Source organism: Astatotilapia calliptera, chromosome 10 (genome assembly GCF_900246225.1).
Source record: "Astatotilapia calliptera chromosome 10, fAstCal1.2, whole genome shotgun sequence".
Classification (NCBI taxonomy): Eukaryota; Metazoa; Chordata; class Actinopteri; order Cichliformes; family Cichlidae; genus Astatotilapia; species Astatotilapia calliptera.
In genome coordinates this window covers 25411899-25433907 of record NC_039311.1, presented here as the reverse complement: position 1 = coordinate 25433907, position 22009 = coordinate 25411899, and the positions used below count along the sequence as shown (strand labels likewise).

At 40.1% G+C, this 22009-nt stretch overlaps 1 protein-coding gene across 1 annotated transcript; it reads left to right on the top strand.

Annotated features, from left to right (window-relative positions):
* Positions 1-1613: 1613 nt before the first annotated feature.
* Positions 1614-19787, top strand: LOC113031100 (E3 ubiquitin-protein ligase CBL-like). The gene is made up of 15 exons (XM_026182989.1): positions 1614-2222; positions 3892-4139; positions 5908-6054; positions 7819-7975; positions 8338-8459; positions 8575-8712; positions 9155-9242; positions 9396-9527; positions 10981-11190; positions 11472-11588; positions 12404-12687; positions 12982-13149; positions 14781-14884; positions 15052-15234; positions 16342-19787. Exons 1-15 carry the CDS (start codon positions 2079-2081, stop codon positions 16683-16685), a joined length of 2586 nt encoding a protein of 861 aa, XP_026038774.1. The 5' UTR covers positions 1614-2078; the 3' UTR covers positions 16686-19787.
* Positions 19788-22009: the final 2222 nt, after the last annotated feature.

The window sequence follows — 22009 nt, the reverse complement described above, 5'->3', positions numbered from 1 at the left end:
TGATTATTTTTATTGTGTCAAAATAATTTTAAATATGGCCTTTAAAGTGAATTGTTGCACTGAATTGCATTTCTGTCTCTGTCATTCTTGGAAATAGACGGTCTCAAATTACAGATGTTTAAAAGTGGAAGCTTTTATTGACACATATAAATATGTGTGTGTGTGTAGAGAGAGACTGACACAAACCTAATCTTTGACGTTGTGATGATAAGGACAAATCTTTGATGACAAGCTGAATAGAGAATTATATACTTGTTGGGATTGAAGCTTTTTTTTTTCTCCTTCAGAACTGCAGTTGTAATTGTTAAGTTAAACATTTAACAGTAAAGTATGACTTAAAACAAAAACAAATCTGATTGCAAAAGTGAATCAAAAGATCTGTCACCTGAAACAATCATGTGCAATAGCTGCCCTTTAATATCTGGCTTTGTTGAATCAGCAGTGGCTGCGAGTCATTGTTCGGAAACCCAGTTTGTCCAGTTCCCGATGAGTTCTCAGACACAGAGTGAGAACTACAAACAGGATGTGGCCCGCACACTCAAAACTGACTGCCTTTACAAAGTTTTTGTGTTCAAGTCATTCTTCTTGAAGTCATTGTCTATTTAAAAGAAACAGGAAATGTGCAATGGTGTCAAAGCTTTTATTTTTCAGTTCTCTAAATGTGTTTTTGAGGTTGCTGCCGTTATCCACACATTTAGCTTCAGTGGTCACAGATGTCTGTATTCACAACACGTCTCCGGTTCATCCAGCTGGCAACATATGAATTTGATTAAGGACTACAAACATGAAGACAAAACCTTTATTGTTACTGTGTTCAGGATGTAGAGGGATTGGTAGTGCCGCTGCTGCTTAGTGATTTACTTTGTGATATTTAAAGGAAAAAATAAATTATATTGTAAAAGAGAGAACTTTTCAATAAAAAGCCAGGGTCAAATGAATCATTGTCTTCTGTATTTCCTGAATAGAGTGTTATTTCTGCTGGGGTTTGGAGCAATTTCTAATAACATTTTTCATGTTGGGGGAAATGAATTGTCACTGGAGAGATTACTTTACTAAACAATACATTTTTAAAAGAAAGCAGTTAAAGTTATGGATTTCTTTTTGCAGCTCATGAGTCCTTTGAAATCACTTGTAAGCTCAGTATTTTTTAAAGATTTTGAATAAATGGCAATTTACTTGAAACAGCAGCTTAATTTAAATGCTATTTTAGCTGTTAGCAGAGTTATAATTGATTTATATTTTCAATTTTTTCTTGTTTCGTTTTTGCTTTTTATTTTTCTAAAAATGTTTAGTTTTAGTTTAGTTTTTTTTGTTTCAGTCTCTTTAATTAGTATTATGTGGAAAGCATATGGGGGGTGCAAGATTGAGGGAAAATTAATATATCATAGTGAACTGAATATTACAGTAAAAACATTTTTTTAAAGCAGTTGACTCAGTCTAGTTTTGTTTTGTTTTTTTGAGTTAATTTTTTTTTACATTTAGATTTAGTTCTTAGTTTAGTTTCAGTTAATTATTATAACTTTGGCTATTTGGCTCTATTACAGGTAATTTACGTTAAGCCAGTTTTAATTTTCCCAGGTTCTGCGTGTTTGTTGACCGTGCTTTTACTTTGAAGGTACGGCCGGACATCCTTGTTTACTTTAGCTGCTGGCTTGCTGTTGGCTGGATCCGCTTCTCAACCTGTTTGTTAATCGCGCTGTGTGGCTTATTAACGCCCCGAGTTTATAATAAGCCGGGCTGATTTCTCAGGGGGAGATTTGACTTGCCGTCGCCGGGAGGCGGTAGGTCTATTTTTGAGGACAGATTAAGCAACACGGTGAGCATGTCCTGAGCTTGGAATCAAACTGAGTGGCTTTTCAAATGTAGCTTGTTAGCTAGCTGCATCGCGTACAGTGTACACACTGCCTTTTTTGTTCTGCTCATGGACAGCCTCTGCATGACAAATTATTACCAGTGTTGAGTGCAGGCAGGGCACGAAGACAGCGATCGTTTTGTTTGAAAACGTGTCAAGAACTGATCTTCGGTTGTCAGCCACCCACCCCCAGCCCCGGGCTAACCCCCGGTCACCGACCGAATTAATGGCCGGAAATCCGAGAAGGGGCGCCGGTCTCATCGGCTTGATGAAGGACGCCTTTCAGCCTCACCAGCAAGCTCTCCAGCCTCACCAGCCCGCAGTGGTTGACAAGAAAATGGTGGAAAAATGCTGGAAACTCATGGATAAGGTACTGACAGTGGTTTTCCAGTAATAAATCCTTTACAAGAAAGGGGTTTGAAACAGTAAACGAAAAACTTCTTACTTGACTTTTTTTCTTTTTGTCTGTAACTCGACATCAGAGACAAATGCAAGGCCACTTTAACTGATTTTCTTTTCTCACATATTGAAAAAAGATTTAGCTCAACTTTTCCATATGCTCCTTCACTTAGCGTGAAACTGCGGTTATATTGAATCATCACTAATTCCCTTTGCATGACATGAATAACCTCCAGGACATCCACACAGGAAGGTGCTTTGGCTTAAATTTTAAACAATAACCTTTAAAGCAGTCTAAACCTGAAGCCTAAAACTGGAGTACAGTGGTGTCTGATTGTCTAATTGGGGTCATTTCTCCTGAATTAGGTCACATTCATATCCCTAAGAGGACACCCTATATTTAGTATTGGATAAGAAGAGGTGTACATGTTGCAGGGGCAAAGCAAGGTTCTCTATAGTCATTGCAGCCTATTTACTTTCTTTTGCAGTTGGCTATAACTAAATCAGATGAGCGGGAAGTGCAGAGAGATGGTGAGACAAGAGCTCACAAGATATTAATGCAAGTGAGCTGATGTAGGAAGTAACAGTGCATCAGATAATAGAGAGTGAACCACGGCATGCATGTGCAGTGTTCTGTGCAGACTCATTTACACCTGTGCTTGTAAATGGCACGTTTGAGGTCAAAAGCTTTCATACCTGGGTGGTATGTTTCAGGGCTGGGTGCTGAAAATTTTTACTGCCTTGCTGTAAAGTTGTATTGTGGGAATACATTGCCATCAAAGTAGCAAAATGAGGAATCCGAGGGTTTGGGGGAAGGGCTGGATCTGATATATAGAGTGAGTGTGCAAATGTATGCAAAAAAGAAACAAAACCCTACTTGCATGCACAGTTGGTCCACAGCAACGTGGGGAAAAGATGCACTTAAATGAATAGTGACAGCTAAGTTTCTGGTGAAGTTGATGCAAATTTTAGGTATTCAACGTGTTATTGTACTATGAGCCATTTCATGTTTATGGTCACAATATATTGGAAGTTATTTGGTGGGTATGGGAGCATAATTGAGTGCAATTTGATAAGTAACCTTAGTTGTCAGGTGATTAGACGGGTAGTAAATGTCCGTCACAGATTAAAGAAGCAGTTCCTGGTCAAACTTTGATCTACAGCTTGTGCCACATTATTCTCCGATTACCGAAAAGACTTTATCAAGAACATTATCATCATAAACATTAGGAAATATTGGCTGAAACTTCAAACCATGACATCTGTAAGAATGGCAATTTTGTCCAGTAACATCACATTGCAAAAATCGTGACCCAGTTTTATGAGCTTAAAATTTATAGACACATCCATATCCAAACTTGCGTGCGATAGCTGATGATCTAGCTGGAAAACTGTCACGAAATCTGTGAGGTCTCTTTAAGCGCCCTGAGTATTAAACTGGTTAGTCCTGTATTTAAATGACCTCAGGCTTTTCTCCAGTACCATACTTAGACAAACTTTGTGAAACATGCACATTGCAGCATCTCGCATTGCCACAGCTAAAGGTTTTAATCCTGTTTGTTTTATTGTTTTTTGTTTTTTCGTTGTTTGCAAGTTAAAAAAAATAAAAAAATCTCTGAGCCGTTGCGTTCTCTGTCCAGGTGGTACGTCTGTGCCAGAACCCCAAGGTGGCGTTGAAGAACAGCCCGCCCTACATCCTGGACCTTTTGCCGGATACCTACCAGCATTTACGCACCATTCTGTCCAGGTATGAGGGCAAAATAGAGATCCTCGGCGAGAATGAGTATTTCCGCGTGGTCATCGACAACTTGACGAACAAGACGAAGCAGACCATGAGCCTTTTTAAGGAGGCCAAGGAGAGGATGTACGAGGAGAACTCCCAGCCCAGGTAGGCGCACGTTATATCTGGTCAAAACGATTCATCTTTGTGGGGGGAAACGGAATATTGCACCAGCAGAAAGCCAGGATGCAAAAGCTGTGAAGCAGGGAGTATCTGAATCATGGCACAGTTAAAGAGCTAATCGTTGTTTTTCTTGGCTTCCTATCAATAAAATAATCCCTTAAGCTCATGATGGTACGATAATTCGAGACCGTCTCTGTCCTATGGAGCACAGAACTGAGCTTTTTCACAGCATCTGTTTTGACATGAAATAGTTGGAAAGCACAGATGTTGATGATCACATTAATAAAGATCGTTACCTAAATAGAATAAAAGCTTCACTAATGGGCCACCTTTGTCTGAAGGTCTGCTGTCAGCATTGGCTGACTTTTTTTATTTTTATTTTAACCAAAATAAAAAATGGGTTCTTAATGAAAACCTTCCAAACTACCCAAGAAATACAACTCATACTGAGATTTTTTGTGTGCTATTTTTTTTTCTCCATCAGATGATTAAAAAGATTTAAAAAAAAAAAAGCAGCATGCTTGCACATCTCTAACTCTGTGCATTTAAAATGACTAGAAAACTACTGGAATTGCTGATGTCATTTAAGCTCTATAACATTAAACATGCAATCTTTTTGTAAATATTAATTTGAAGTATTGAAAAAGTTTGTCTTTTTTCTCGAAATGTTCTTACAAGTTTCCATCGCTGCGATTAAATCGAACCATATGAAGCAAAGTGAGCTTCATAGGGAAGTGATTGCACTTTCGCAATCATGTGTACTTACTCTGCTTCTCAGAAAGTCTTTGCTAAGGAAAAGTTCATCCTTCCTTTCACGCACTAAATTTTTATCAAGTGTAAGATGTTCTACACAAACAGCTGTGTTGGCATTAGCAAATGCATGTATAGGTCATCGGAAAGCCTTTTAATTGAACCTTCAAAGCTGAGGTCATGCTCAGACGATGTCATAAACATATATATTTTAAAAAGTCGTTGCCCAACTGGCTGTGCTCAGTATGCGTCTGCGACTTTTGGTTCAGTTTTTTTGTCATGTGTCACCTTGTGCCTCCTTTTAAACTGATTTACTGTTTAAAAAAGCAAAACAAGTTTGGACTAGATTATGCACCCGCACTGGTTATGTTCAACCCCAGTGAGGGTGGACTCACTTCCTCTGAAAAGTAGCGTTTCGTGTAGACTGCTCAAACCAGTTATCTTCAAATGTAAAGCAAACGCAAGTGTAAATGTCAATTTTCAACATTGCTTCCCTTCTTCTGCAGTTATGTTCATCATTTCAGCTCTAAGTGGACATATTTTTATAAATTTGACACTTGAGTTGTCAGGAATGGGGTTCGTTTATCTGGGAGGTAGTGCAGCCGGCCACAAGTAATTTTACAGAAAGTGCTTTATATGCATTTAACAAAATAACACCAGTTGTTTCAACAGCAGAAAAAGAAAAAAGCGAAGAAGAAGTTGACTATTGTGTTTGTTGAGAAAGAGGAAAAAAATTAACTGTAGATCCATAAAATGTGCCAGAGGAGAGGGAAATGTACGAGACGAGTGGTACCATCTTTGATTCCGCCTGATTGTTTTGTACTCGAAAGTGTCTGGCTGCTGAAAACTTCTATTTCTGTGTGCATGCAAGTGTAACTTCCCCTTTTTATTTAAAACCGAACATGGCGTTATAGAATACTAAAGACATTAGGCTGATGATACCTGTAACTAACTTGTTGCTACGGTTTCCTTTAATTGTCTCTCTTCCTTTTCTCTCACTTAGGCGAAACCTTACCAAGCTGTCTCTGATCTTCAGTCACATGCTAGCGGAGTTAAAAGCCATCTTCCCCAATGGCCTATTTCAGGGCGACAACTTCAGGATTACCAAAGCTGATGCTGCTGAATTCTGGAGAAGGTCATTCGGGGACAAGTGAGTTTTTGTTTCAGCTCTGTATTCTTATTCCTGGGTGATGCTCGAATGACTCATATTTCACAGTAATCCTTATTTATGTCATGCTGGCCATCGATTCCAGTTCATCTCTGGCTGAAACAAGCAGTTTTATCTTACTTACTGCTTCCTGCCCCTTTGCAAACAAAAGATTTAAACAGAAGTCAGATTACCATATTAGCATAGTCACATTCACGGGCAACATACATACGCAAAGTAAAAAAAACACAACAAAAGCGCTGAAACTGAGCATTTATAGCAGTGGGAGGTCTGGGTTTTGGGGTCATGAGTTAAGGCTACGTAAGATGACCTCATGATTTGAACCTTTGACTGTGAGCATCCCAGCCATTTTATTAGGGGCACCTTGCTTCAGAGATGCCTTCATTTTTGTGGCATTGATTCAACAAGGTGCTGGAAACATTCCTTGCTGATTTTGGTCTATAGTGACATGACAGGATCATAAGGTTGCTGCCACATACCCAGGTTTCCCTATTGGACTCTGGAGGCCATTTGAATGCTATTGCTTGGATGTTACTTACTGTCATGTTTAGAAAACCAGTTTGATTGGAGCTGTATCACCTGATATGTTATTTTACTGAAAGCAGCTATCAAAAGATGTTAGAGATGTTTGTGGGGGGAAAATCACAGCAGATCAGCAGTTTATGAAATGCTCAGAGCAGCACCAACAAGCATGTCCCATTCAAAGTCCTTTAATCGCTCTTTCTCCCACATTCTGCTCAGTTTGAACTTAAGCAGGCAGTGGTAACCATTAGAGGTGGGAATCACCATACATCCCACGATACGATATTATCACAATACTTAATGCACGATATGATATTATTGCAATTTTTTAAAATATTTTGCGATATTCAGATTCTGTACATAAAGGTAAACTTTATCAATATTCATTTTATCTAATATCAAAGTCTCACACTCAGTCTTTCTCTCATTTCAGTCAGTTTTATTGCTGACAAACTGAACGGTTTGTATTACAGTCTAGTCCAACTTAACTGAATGCAACCATCTGGTACAATTATAGCTATTCTGAACTATGCAATTTATGAAAACTATGCAGCCCCTTCAGCAACTGAAGAATTTGAAAGTAAATGAAAACAAAATATAATTTTACATTAAATAAAAAAGTTTTAAACTTAATTAAAATAAAAAATGTCTTAAATTAAAATAAGTAAACTGTCATGTTTATTGCTGCCAAAAAAAAGTTAATCTTTTGCTCAGAAAAAGGATCAACATGCTCTGAAGTCAGAGCATGTTCCATTCCACAAAAACTTTTTTTTGTAACAAAATATCGATTTCTGCTGTCCCTGTATCGATACATTATTAGCAAACAAAATATCACGATACTACACAGTATCGATTTTTTCCCACACCCCTAGTAACCATATACATATGTGTCTGCATGCATAAATGCACTGAGTTGCTGTCATGCTCAGATATTAGTATTAATCAGTAGTTGAACACACGTATCTAATAAAGTCACAGTTGAGTGTGTGTATTTGAGGAAAAGCATACCAGGTCCCCTTTAGTCAACTAAAAATACACCTGTGTATATATTTAGAGTTGTGTCTTTATAAAGGTCTGCTGCCTTGTTAGCTAGGTGTTAGCTTAGCAAATCTGCAATTTTATTACATTTTAGGTTCTGTTTAACCCCAAATTCAGTCTTAACTAATAGTGAAAGGCAATGTTCCCACAACAAACATTTGTTTCCTCTCCCTCCCTTCTACCCAGGACTATAGTGCCATGGAGGACATTTCGGCAGGCTCTTCATGAGTTTCACCCTATTAGCTCAGGTCTGGAGGCCATGGCGCTCAAATCCACTATCGACCTCACCTGTAACGATTACATCTCTGTCTTCGAGTTTGACATCTTTACAAGGCTCTTTCAGGTACGTCACAAAGCATTCAGAGTAGTTCACTGTAAAACTGCACAGTTTACTAAAATGTTATTAAAGTGCAAAGGCGGTGAATTACATGAGGACGCTTAAATTTGTTTATTTGTTTAAATTTGAGTCCAGCTTAGTCTCTCCTGTGTAAATGCAGCAGCAGGGTCTGAACCCACTCGCATATGTTTTTCTGTAGTGTTGCCAGCGATCAGAGTTGGTGTTTGTAATTTTATTGCTGCAAACAGATCTTCTGTCCTATATGCATTATAGTCTCATACCTGATTTTTGTTGTGAATTCAACTTCAAAACAGCCGATGTACACAACATAAATAAAATGTTTGCATTTGTGAATCTGTGTCTTGCAGCCATGGTCATCTCTTCTAAGGAACTGGAACAGCCTGGCTGTTACACACCCTGGTTATATGGCCTTCTTAACCTACGATGAGGTGAAGGCTCGACTGCACAGGTTCATCCACAAACCTGGCAGGTAGGCCTCACAGATCAGATATATCCTATAATACTTTTGGGGGGAAATTCCTACTGTATTAAATATTTTGTTGCAGGAGTTTGTAGCTGTTGGTTGAAATAACTCTCTCCCACAGCTATATCTTCAGGCTGAGCTGCACTCGGCTGGGCCAGTGGGCAATTGGCTATGTGACAGCTGATGGGAACATCCTGCAGACCATCCCGCATAACAAACCACTCTTCCAAGCACTCATTGATGGATACAGAGAGGGATTGTGAGTCGCATATCATCAGGGTTAATGAACTAGTATTTAGTGTCGATTTATAGCACTATTAAACTGCAAGCTATCAGGGGAGGGTATTGTCTTTCAGCCTACTGAGTACATGTTACTTTAGGTTACTGAATTAATAGTGTGGAGGGTGGAGTCTTTGTAGTAGTTCCTCAAAATTTAACAAAAAACCTTACGAGGAACAGGTTGGAGAGTGTGGATAAAATGGTGTCACAATCGATGTATAATTAACTAGTTTGTGTCATCCTGCAGAGAAACAGACCTGTTTTGTTGTTTTTTAAGGATTTTATAATGAGAAATTGTTTGGCAGCCTCGATGAATTGTAAAAACATGGCGAGGTTGTTGTTTCTTACTGTTGATTTATAAAATCTGAAACTGACCCTTTTTTCGTGACTTGGTTGCGTTTCTGTGCGCCGTGGTTCTCCAGCTATCTTTTCCCAGATGGCCGTGCACAGAACCCAGACCTGACAGGGTTGTGTGAACCGTCTCCACAGGATCACATCAAAGTTACTCAGGTTTGTTTCTCATGTGCATGCATGTTTTTAATGCAGAGAACAAATACAGATGCATAAAATGACAGATTTTTAGGAATAAATCTCTACAGGATGAGAGTAACATGAGCAGCCGGTGTTGAACGGTCTCCCTCTTTCCCTCGTTTCTCTGTGTAGGAGCAGTACGAACTCTACTGCGAGATGGGCTCTACTTTCCAGCTTTGTAAGATCTGTGCAGAGAACGACAAGGATGTGAAGATCGAGCCGTGCAGACACCTGATGTGCACCTCGTGTCTGACCGCCTGGCAGGTATGACCTTATCTGCCACCTCTCCATTTAAACTATAAACTTTTATTACACTGATTTGAAGCAGCTCGATAAATCCTGACAGGGATCTTCTTTTTCCTGCTGTAGAATTTTCTTTAAATTCCGTTTTTTGTGTTCAATGGTGCCTTTTTAAATAGGTCAATTAATAATAAGTCTTTGATTTAGATTCATTTTCAAATTGCAAGTGTTTTACTCCACTCTCTGATCTGCATGTTTAAACTTAAGTATAATGTCTTTTTTCTTTTTTAAAAAAATTATTAGTAGTAGTTCTTGCAGTAGAGGAGTCGTGTCATGTTCCTCAGTGTAACTGTTGCAGTCCCCAAACTTATACGTTCGGTTCTTTGAGCCATAAGATCCCACAGTGCTGCTGAGTTTTAATAATGAAAGTGTGAAACAAAGGGAAGCAAAAGAACTCCGGCTAAAACAAACAAACAAAAGAGGAAGGAGACCATGAACGAACCACACCAGACTGTCTGCTTCAGGCGTCACCCCTAAACTACTTTTTTTCTTCCTTTTTTAACTAAGAACCAAAAACAAAATCAAAAAACAGGCCTGTAGCAACAGAAAGGCAGAGGGGAGGGACAGAGATTCCAGTTACTAACCATCAAGCTTCAGCAGCCAATCGGCACTAAGAATAAATCTAAAGTGAGATCAGGTTAACGAGGGTGCTGATAAAAACACAACAAGGTGACGACTGGACCAACGCACCGAGGTCACGTGTAGCTGTAACTTTATTGTTTTATTAACGTGATCTTACAGTCAGTGAAGCTGAAGCACTTTCTTTTTGTACTTCCTTTAATAAAATCCTTCTTGTTACTAACAACTAACAACTTTTCCTCTTCAAACATAAAAGATTAAATAGACTTTACTGGCTGGGAACATAGACTTGCTAAGAGTGACACAAAGGACTTGTTTGCCATGAGTGAGTGATTAAGTGAATGAATTTGATGTGCTGTTTATTCTTGATGGACTTTGGACTTTAGACTTCCTTATATGGAATTTATTTTGATTGTGGTTGACATCAGACGAACAATATAATCGTTGTCTTCCCAAGCACAGTCGTGTTGTTCTCACTACTCTGCTTTCACGACAGAAATGCTCTCCGGGCTAATTTAACAGATTAATTAATCGCAGCATGACTGCAGAGTTCTTTAGACATGGTTTTTGTTGAAGTGCTCCTTCTGCAGATCTTTGATGTACAACATTTATTTGACATCTTCAGTTTTATTTACATTATAATTCATCCTATCCAGGTTGACTCTTTTTGTGGTAGTTTTCATGGTTTCCTCCTTCAGCTTTCATTCTTGAAAAGACTTGCAGCTGTAATTTGGGTTTAAATCAAAGCAAAGCCTTTTACAAATGATGAAAGCTTCAGTCTGCTCCTTTACCTTTACCTCCTAACCTTGCTGTGTCTTTCTGTGTGTGTGCATTTCAGGAATCGGAGGGTCAGGGCTGCCCGTTTTGCCGATGTGAGATTAAAGGCACGGAGCCTATTGTAGTGGACCCCTTTCACCCGAAGGCCAGTGGGGCTTCCTTTGCTGGTTTCCAGGGGTCGAGCAGAGCAGAAGCCGCAGGCAACGAAGAGGAAGAGGATGATCGGCTGGAAGACCAGCAACTTGTCATGAGCAGGCTGGCCTGCACCAAAGTAAGACGAGCACGTACATATATTTAGACGCTCACTGGGTTCTTTATTAGACGCAGCTGTTCGATTGCTTATTAATGCACATAATTAATCAGGTAATTGCTACAACAACTCAGTAAATTTAGCTAATAGATATGGTCAAGATGACCTGCTCAAGTTCAAGCAGAGCATCAGAAAAGGAATGAAAGGTGATTTGAGTGATCCTTATCGTGTAAATATCGCTGAGGAATATTACAAGCACTTCATCTGCTACAAAATCTGTAAATCAATGTGTGGGTGTGCAGGTGGAGCGCCCTCCATCTCCAGTGTCTCAGCTGCCTCCGGTGCCTCCGCGACTGGACCTCTTACAGCAGAGGTCCTCTGCCTCCCTTAGTGCACTGAGTCAGGGAGCCACAGCCAAAGTAAGTACACGCCTGAGTGCACTAAAGACAAAAGACTTTGAGACCGACTAGCTGTGGAAAAGAATTCAAAGGGTGGAAAAATAGTTTTTAGAAAAACACTTGCATTGGCCAAAGGTGCATTCAAGACTTACCGGTCACTGAAATATTTTCCCTCTGAATAGTGCCTATAAGAAGAGCCCTGTGCAAACATACAGTTGAACCAGAAGTAATAACTGCTTAATCATATGGAAGTCATATGCAAAGTGTTAAGGCCAACACCTGCTGCTGGGACGCAAACTTCATTACAAGAGCAGTACATTTAGGTCAGAGTAATATCACAAACTAACCACCTCCTATTACCAGCTTTAACTCACTTTTTATATCAATAAATGAATGTATATGAATGGCTAACGATATAAATATCTAATGAATATCTTCTCTAGAAAAGAGCATTTATAGTTTTAGTTGTGATCAAAAGAGCCTGTGAGATAAAGCTGTAATGAGCCCAAGTATATTTTAGTCAATATTTCCTAGAAGCCTTGAAGTTACCACAGTGTGTGTCAGATGTCCATTTGATAGTCAAAAATAATCATGTGTTAATGTGGCTGCAGATTCCTGGAAATTATGTGAATTGGCTAAGTGTTGGTATTCACAACTGCTCAATTGTTTGCGTGTGACTTAAAGATTAATAGTCACGCCTTTTTATTAAACCTCCAGTGTGCTGCCAGCCCTGCTAACACAATTATTGTTAATACCAAAATAGGATGTGTGTGTGTGTGTACTTGAGTCTTCACATCTCTAACAAAAAACATCCTGTACTGTGTCTTCTGACCCAGATGGTAGCCACTCACAGGGACAAGCCTCTACCTCTGCCTCCAGCACTGAGAGAGCTGCCCCCTCCTCCCCCACCGGAGCGCCCCTCCCTGGTCGGCCAGGAATCCAGACTCCAAAGGAGACCCCTCCCCTCCACCCCGGACCAGCCAGCCTGGGCAGCCAACTACATGGTGCCACGCCCTGCAACGAAGGCCCCGTCGTCCATCCCTCAGAGCAACGGAGCCGGCGCAGAGGGGAGCAAACCGCAGACGGCGATCAATGCTGTGTACTGCCTGGCTGCACTAAGGTGTAGTAAACAGGAAATAATGTAGTGAGACAAGAACTGATGAGGAGCGAATGGATATTTTTCCATCTTTCTTCGACCTTGCCAGCAGCGTTCTTAACATTTGTTTTGGTGATGTAATGTAGAGCCACATCAGTGTTCTGATCTATCAAAATGATGCCCTTCATATATTTCTAGAACTAGTAAAAAAAAAAACTGTCAGTGTGTTTGCGTTTTGTGTCTCCTTCAGGATTTCTCAAATTTGTCATTTACGACTGATGAGAAAAAACACGCTCTGTGATGTCTACCTTTGCTCAGGTCGTTGCCAGGGTCAGCGGTGTCCAGCGGGGAGAAGCTGTCGTCAGACGGTGAAGATAATGAGTACATGAGTCCCACATCCCTTCCAGCTTCCGGTGCCCCGTGGGTAATAACAGGCTCCTTGGTGCCCCCACCACCAACCCAGGGAAACAACCACAATGACATCAGGTAAACGGAACAGCAAGGGGGATGAAGTTGCTTCTATTAGAAGAATGTTTTTCAGGAAAATGACCTCTAAAGGCTTCTCCGCAGCTGGAACGTATTGACACTTAACATGTGGGCTATTTATTTCCCATATTTTTAGGTTTCTGGATTAGTTTTAGTATTCTGACTCAGTTTTTAAAGGCCAAACATAATCAATGACCAGAAGAAGAACACAGCTTAACAGCATTGGAAGTATCACAGTGTAAGGAAAAAAATAGACAACACTGGATTTAGACTACAAGTGAAAGAAAATCAGACCCAAAGGGAGCATAAAAATGACACAATTGGTCCCACTGTCATCTTATTAATGGAGTATGTATAGTGTAAAAGGAAGAACTTTACACCAGATCAGGTCAGATGACTTGAAGCTCCAGGGTGTGCTGTCTTTTGGAACAGGACTATATGGCGCTGTCTTTAAGGGAAAAATATAGATGTTGGGTTGTTGGAAATACCAGCAGATCAACAAACATGCTCAGACCTTCCGGCAGGTAATAAAATGTGCTTATGTGTGTGGTTATGTAATTGTATAGTGAATTGCAGAGAAAAATCTCGCTGGGAAAGGTTACAAGTGAATTTCAAACAGTTCGTGGAGTGAAAAGTGAGGAAGTTGGTCTATAAACAAGTTAAAGGGATAGTCTGACACACAGTAATGCAACCCTCAAATCTGAAGCTGTGTATTTTGTCCAGCAGGGTGCTCTCGAGGTTCCCATTCCTTAGACAGAACTCTCGTTCACTTACTTGCTGTTTTTCACCTCCTTAAATAATTTAAAGGGCATTGCTTGAAGATGACGGCAGCTGCATCTCAGCTTGTCTCTTTGATTAAAATGATGAAAGTGTCTAAAATGTAGGGAATTCGAATGGATAGGAAATCTGCTTAAATTTTAAAACTCGAGAGCTGAAAGTTGTGGTGTGAGCCTACAAAGATGCCTTCACTGGGTCCATGCATGACTAATTAGGCTTAAAATGTGTAATATTTGGAAGCATTCATACCTCTGTGTGATTGGTGGATTTTTGTTTGAAGTAGAGCTAGATGTTTAGCGGTCTATTTGTGATGTTAGCACACTGAAATGATGAGTTTTTGATCAGAGGTTTGGTGATTTAGCTTACAAAGTGTAGATTCAGTCATTGAGAATATTACTTTCTCTGTGAGGATTAGTTTGTGTAAGAGTCAGGCATAAAGGATCGCCAACAATGGCCCTTTTCAAAATCTGCTTCTAATACTTTTTCCTTTCTTTTTGTTTATTTTGGTCATGTAGTGTTACCATGTTAACTAGACAAAATTTCAGATTATGAGTTAAGTGTAAGGGGCTCAGGATGCAGACTTTCCAGGCACACCGCTCTGTCCCCAACCACCTACAGTTCAAACCTGCTGTTTGCAAGGGGCATCCTATCAGAAGAAAACTGACTTTAAGGGGACGGTGGCCTGAAAGTATAAATGGCTTTATTTATTTATTTATTTATTTATTTATGTATTTATTTAAAATCATGGAAAACTATTTGAGTCCAAGAATAAGATTCTTTAAATGAAAATAAGCACAGTTTGTTCCCCTTTAAATGATTCCTCTATCTCTCTCCGTCTCGCTGTGTGCCTGCAGTGAGGTGGGGGACAGTGACTCTGAGGACCCCCAGGTTTACGAATCCATGTGTAACATCCAGGCCCAGGCTGGCTCGTCGGAGACGACACAGAACTCTGAGCTGGGTAACGTTCTCAGTTTCTCACTTCAGTGTATGGGAAGTGCTTGATCATTGTGGATTACTAACAGTAATCGGACTATTTGTTCTAGTAGTAGTGGATAAACTGACATCACAGAATTAAGAATATCAGTGTAAAACCTCATTTTTATTTACATTTTTTCCCCCTCCAAGACCTTCCTCAGCATTCAGCTGTTCCGCCGGACAAAAAGGAGGAGGCCAGTGTGGAGGATGTTTACGAGTATGACTTTCCCAGACCAGTGGTCCCTCCTGCCCCCGCCAGAAGAGCCCTGTCAGATATCGGCGGCCCTTCTTCAGCCTTCAGTAATCTCAACATAGACTCTGCAGTAGATCCCAGTATGTGTGGGTTTTGTTTTGTTTTTTTTTTGTTGTTTTGTTTTTTTTCTCCCCCCTTTTTTAATTTCTAATGATCAGCAGGTGGCGAAATTTCTGGTTTCAAAAAGGGAGTTGTGGTCATTAGTTACGTCATACTGAACACAGCGTGATTTATATTTTAATAGTGATCACCAGTATGATCAGCTTGGGGCTTCAAGATGATGCACGAACAAACCGGTGACATCCAGTTCTCTGTTGTCCACGCTATTAATGTTGTTTTATTGAGCATTTTTCCTCAGGCTGGAAATAAAACAAAAAGTGCCAAACAATTTTTTTGGCATTGAAGCTAATCACAATTAAAGAAAAATCAAAAAGTCCAAACAGAAAAGTAGTTTTAGTTAGACTCTGTAGTGGTGGACAAATGAATATTAATTTGAGAAGTAATTAGGCTACATGAATGTAACTTGAAACTTCTTGTTTAACTTTGGCTTCAGCAAATTACTGCTTTAACCACACTGAAGTCAGTGATGGAAATTGCTTTCATAGATACTCTAACACATAGTGCTGCATGTCAGGCCAGCTTGTGAAACTGCTCAGGCGATTCATGAGGTCAAAGTTGCAACAGAATCCATCGTGCCAGGCTTGAAGCTATGTGCTTCTAGATGAACTACAGGTAGTTTGGACCAATCAGCCTTCTGTTAGGAAGCCACATTCATTCTAGGAGCAAGTGTCACTGCTTGGCAGTTTGCTTGGTAACAGTTATTTTGAAGCCAGAACTTTAATGTCAGTGATAACCTAAAGGCCTTTTTTCCTGCAAGTTTTATTTCTGTGGCACATGCTGTTTCTTTGCCTTTCACAGACTGTTACAGATGATTTATCCAGTGTTTTAGTTTTTTCAGAGTGCGGATACTTTTAACAGTTTTTAAGGACTTCTTAAATGTTTCTGTTTCTCAGATGTTTCAGGTTAGCAAATGTCTGGTTATAAAGGCAAATATTAAATTATTTTTCCCACAAATCATCTACTCATCAGTGCTCATGTGTCAATGTAAATGTGTATTTGACGTGCTTATTTTGTATTTGACTCATCACGTTTCTTATTTTTCTTTCATTTTCTCTCATTTGTTTCAGGTATGTTTGTAGCAGGCGGCGACCCCGAACGTCCCCCAAAACCTCTCCCTCGGCGAGCCAACTTTGACCGACGGCCTCGTCCGTTAAACCGCAAGCCACCTCCGCCGCCGCCAGACCTCCCTGGCCCCTCCTCATCTGCCTCCCCTGTTCCACCTCCGACTATTCCTCCTTCAGGTCCTGGAAGCTTGGCCCTAAACGGGGAGATTGAATGCCTCATATCCCAAGGCTACTCCATCCAGGACATCCAGAAGGCCCTGATGATTGCTCAGGACAACCTCGAGACGGCCAAGAACATCCTGCGCGAGTTCGTCTCCATCCCTTCCACAGCGCACATCGCCACATAGTCACTTTGCGCAGGCTCATCCTCTGTCTCATCTCTCTCCACTCTGTGCCATTACCATTTACCAAGCACTTTTCTGCAGGGCCACAAGTACTTTCAGAAGGCTTTACTCTGAGGGATGATGCTGCGTTCATGTTATATCTCATCCAAAGTCATTTGTAGTGGGAAAACAGCAACGTGGGGTGGGGTGGGGGGGACTATTGTTAAAGACTATGTCAAGTGGCTGAAATTACAGTCTCAGAATCTCTTTTACTTGTAATATTCATTTGGAGATTGAGGGTTTTGGCCTTAAACGTGAGAAGTCAACTGTAAGTCCGATATGACCTGAACACAGCATAAATGGAGAATCGGAGCCTTTAAAATGGGCTTGCTGTGGCCAAGCTGTGACTCGCTGAGTTAGTTACATGCTACGGCAGTGTCCCCCCTCAGTCTGCGTGCATGCTCTCGTTAAGCTAAGTGTTAAAACTGTGCAGACTTTGTTCAGCGAAGGGACCCCGCACATAGTCGTGTCCGACTGGGCGTCCCACTGCCTGCAGCCGCTCGGTCTGGTGCTTTTACTGGCTTCTTTGCAAATCGTGGCGTACGAATATGTAGCGATACGGTCTGAAACTGGTGATTAACTGTGTGGCAGTCGTGCTCGTGCTGATGAATGTGAACGTGTAGTCGCGGTGCAGTATTGCAGGGCTTCGATGTCGTACGCGTCGCTGTGGCTCGCTCCGTTTTCGATGGTATCTGACAAGGTGAACACAATTCAGTTGCCGTCTGTCAGCTCCAGGTTCGGTGATAGTTCTATGATGAAATAACAAATTTAATGTTTAAGTACTCTCATAATGTGTTGTGGTGTGCGTAGTACTAACAATGGCTGAGTTTGAGTTCTTTTTAATTCCATCGTTTCCTGCCACCGCTAGAGGTGGCCCGACACTGAAGTCTGGTTTATTTAGTCGCAAAGCTTCTCTCTACGCTCGTAGTTTCTTAGTTATTAACCGAAAGAAGCTCTTAGAACAGCTTCACTCAGTTCACTGGGAAATCACATCAAACTCTAAAGCCTAAAGCAAAAAACAAAAAACTGAAAGTGGGGTGAAGTCACGTGGACTCAGGTACTCAGTAATAAGCCAGGTTATATGTAACGAGCAGATGCTAAAGGACACGCTTCCTCCATCCTCACAGACATTCCATAGAGTGGATTTTCTTTATATTTTTAGGTTTCCTGCAGCATATTTACATACAGCTACCATAGTTAAGATATTAAAATCTGTTTTCTGATTCTTCGATGAGCTCGTTTACGTCCTCTAACTTTAAATTCTGGATATGACTCGAATGTAGCTGCGGTAATTCCATCTGTCCACAGTCCTGTATGACCATTTTGTGGATTTCAGTCACTCTGCAGTTCATAAAACTCTTCATGGGAGGAATGTTGGGGAAAGGCAACAAAAATCTCAGGATTGTATTAATCCGTCAAAGCAATTTACAACACATTACAGCTGTCACAAATGCCAACAAATTTCTAAAACATGTTTTAGAAATTTGTAAAAACTTTTTAAAACAAAATTGTATTATTAGTTATAATGTTAATAATGAACAGAATTCATGTTTTTCAGGCATAGCAGTGAGCCAGTAAAAACTTTCTGTGCAAGAATGCAAGAAAATAAGTATGTGGCATCTTAATTTAAAAAAAATAAAATTGTATTTAAACCAAATTAATGGACAACAAAAATAATTATATTCAAGCATTAAAAATAAAATTTCAATCAAATAGCTTGTTTATACTGGTGGATTAACTGGTATGGAGATGATTTCGGTAAATACTAACACTGTTCATTTAGAGCAGCTGGGGCACAAACCTTACATTGGATGGTGGTCTGATAAACGTGTCGTATAGCCAGCTTCTAGATGCGCAAGTGGTAACTCTAAACACGCTCCTGATCACTAGTTTCAAACTTAGAAAGCCAATTTTTGGGGGGCTGATTTGAGCTATTTGCAGATATATTTCACTCTTGGTACTATATAACTGCTACTAAATGGAAATTAAAAAGAAAAGACTAGATGAGCGAAACATCCTTCAAAGATTTATCCGTGATGTTTCGTAGTTTTCCACCAGAGGGCACTCTGTAACTTCCCTGTTGGCAACAGGAATGTTCTGAGCAGAGTGAGAGAGTAAACGAGTGATCCATGACATGTATTGTCTGTATTTGTGTGTGTATAGACTATGCATAACAAATTTGTTTATTTCGGCTGCTGAAAGAAAAACAAACTGTTGATATCAGATTTTTAAATCACTAAATATCAGTTTTGTTTTATCCTATATGGGTCGGGAATAAATGCCCAGAATAAATTGGCTTGAAATTGTCACAAAACCTTTGAACAGGGACTCGTAGACTCTGACTTCTATTTTAACTTTGGTACAAAAAACAAAGAAATCAACAATCTGCTCCAATTTTACTAACACGTTAACTTCTTCGCATAAAATTTCAAGCATGCGTGCTCTTCATCACACCAAAACTCTGGTACCACCACTAAGGATGAACTTAGATTGTAATACTTGTAGTGTTGCAATCCATTACAAATACTAGCTTTCCTGTAAAATGTCTGAGTTGACGATACGGGACTTTCTCCAAATTCCTGCTGTGACCATGTGCAGCTTCGCTGATTCATGTACGCTACTGTGTAGTTTTACTCCCCTTTTCTCCTCTTTAAAAGCTGCTAAGAAGTAAACATCTGGTGAGATCAACACTCTTCCCATACATACTTTTATGAACTGCTGCTTTTCAGTGCACAGAGACCTTAGGTCCTTAACGCGCCAATAAAATATCCAAATTGACACGTAAAAAGCTCTTTAAAGGTTTGGATTTCTCTCAGGTTATATTTTCTTGTCAATGGACCAAAAAATTCAGCAGCTGCCACTTTCAGGCATCACCACACCTATAGCGTCTGAGATGAGCCCATCGGTGGTATTCAGCGTCATACCTGCATGAGGGCTGTTGGTTTGTCTACTTAAGAAACTAAAGAAAGATTCAGATTAAAGACATTAAAGGAGAACAGTGATCTGATCTGAATCCAAACACAACACAAAAAGAGTTGCAACATCTGGAACATTTATGTTTTTCTGCATGAATATTATTTAAACCATAGGCTGATTTTTGTTGTTGTTCTTACAAGTCCTAAAGGTAGATGACAAGAACCCAGTTTAATCAAATGAGCCTGACAGTGAAAGGAAGCTCACTGTCAGCTGGTCACCTTTTCATTCCTCCGCAGCGACATGTACAGTAAACGTGCCTTCTGTCCATCACAACTTGCACATGCCAGCAGGCAAGCCAAAATAACCCCTCCACATTCACCATTTAAATGTGTTGGAAACTACTGCAGATTGTTTTCAGGTCAAGCGCTCTCTTGATTTCACCATGGTAACACTATATCAGAACTACAGTTTATGCAAATTTACCTTTTTAGATTAAAAAAATTTAACTGACTTAAAAGTGTTTCAGAATAGAGAGAGCTCCACTTTTTAAAGTCAAAATAACAAACTTTAACCCTGATTTGGGTGAAAGGGCAAAGGGCGATTGACTTATATTAAACATGAACTTTATCTGAAAAATGTTTCTCGTAATTATCAGACACTAGGATCTCCCACCCCCAATAAATGTGCTGCTGGATTTGGAGACAGTGCAAAAACCTAATACTTCAAACGGAACTAAATGAAAAGAAATGTTACTAAATTTCTAAATCTGATGCTAAGGGGGAGAAAAAAACCCAGTAAATCCTGTTAAGAACCCAGAATACCCTGGAGTTGTCCTGCTGTTTTCTGGCTGTCTGTGATGCCACAGAAATGTTGCAGCTTTAATCGCCCCAAACCAAAAGAATCTTAAAACGTGTGCGTGCGCTGCTCCTCCTCCTCATCTTCCTCGAGTTGCCCCAGAACAGAGACCACGAATGTGTCTTCAGTCCCCTCAGCTTTGTTTTCACTCAGTCTTGGCGTTTTGTATCAAGGCAACCAACTAAATGGCACTAACTCCAGGACTGTTGTAGTCCTGATGTGTGATGACGCACTCAAGGCTCATTGTCCTGCTGAATCACTGCCAGAGGCTCCTCCGTCTCACACGCTTTCTCTCAGTGTCGCCGGTAACCTCGGCCGGTGTGTTGGTTCTGATCCGCTGATTAACAAGGAGTGTGTGCGTGCGCTTTATTCATGTTAACTAGCCTTCTCAACAGGAACTTGCCTACTAAAAAAAACTGTCTTCATTGCTTTATTATTGTCTATGTAGATATTTTATTTATTGTGTTTTTAATATCCTCGGCATTCATTGTGTTACAATGTTTTCATGCCTAAGCCATTAAGATTTTTAATTAAACTGTATTTTCTTTAACATTTGATCTGTGTGGTTTGTCACTAAACATAAGCAAACAGATTCTCTATTAATGTGTTTGAGCATCAGGTTATTTGCATTTATCAAACTTTATGGGACACGCTAATGAAACGATCCTGCAATAACAATTTTAAGACTTGACACAGTACGCTGCAAGACTGTCATCTGCAGTGCATCACATTTGTAAACGTAGTGGGTCTCCAAACATTTACTGCTGCATTATTCTGCATTCATTAGCGGTTGTGTTTCTGGCTACATGCTGAAAGTAAAGCCAACGTTCTCCACAAACTCCAGGAGGAGCTGCTATTTCTCCTTTGTTTACTGCTAGAGAACTTGGTTTGTCTGCTTTTATCAGACTCAATTACTGAACAATTCTGCCTGAAGCGAGGTTAATGAGAGTGTACTCGACAAATTAAAAGATCAAAAAGGGTTCAGCAGAGTTGAAGGCGACTGTAGAGTCACTGCAGGCAACTTATTAATCTAAAGGTGAGCTGCGACCACTGTGCTATGAATTATGTTACAGTTATGGGACACTGGAGGTGAATACATGTTTTAAAAGTTAGGTTCTCACATGTTTAAACACAAGTTCCACTGTTTCTGCATGCAGACAGTTTTGGTTTTACTCGTCGAGGTTCTGAGATTTATCTTAAATAACATTTTTAAGTCTTTTTCCATGAGTAACACCTGCCTCCTGCTTATTATCTAGACAAAGTTATAATATGGCTTTGTCAGTTTTTTGCATTAGAAAACGTTCCTGTAACATTATACCCAGCAGCCTACATGTGTATAAAGGTATGCATGACAACGGCTGCACATTTCATTCATTCAGTTTCTTTTGTACTTCATGGGGTGGTTTAAATCCACCATCTGGCCAGGGCCATTCTGCATGGAGTTTGCAGGTTCTCCTCATGTCTCCAGGGGTTCTGAGTACTCTAGTTTCCTAAAGATATCCACTTAGTGGGTTATG

What these genes read in the sequence shown, in the direction of transcription:
- LOC113031100 (XM_026182989.1), top strand. Translation starts at nt 2,079, where the DNA reads ATGGCCGGAAATCCGAGAAGGGGCGCCGGTCTCATCGGCTTGATGAAG. An exon ending in GAGGAGAACTCCCAGCCCAG is followed by an intron (nt 4,140 to 5,907) that starts GTAGGCGCACGT and finishes TCTCTCACTTAG; the next exon opens with GCGAAACCTTACCAAGCTGT. An exon ending in CGTGTCTGACCGCCTGGCAG is followed by an intron (nt 9,528 to 10,980) that starts GTATGACCTTAT and finishes TGTGCATTTCAG; the next exon opens with GAATCGGAGGGTCAGGGCTG.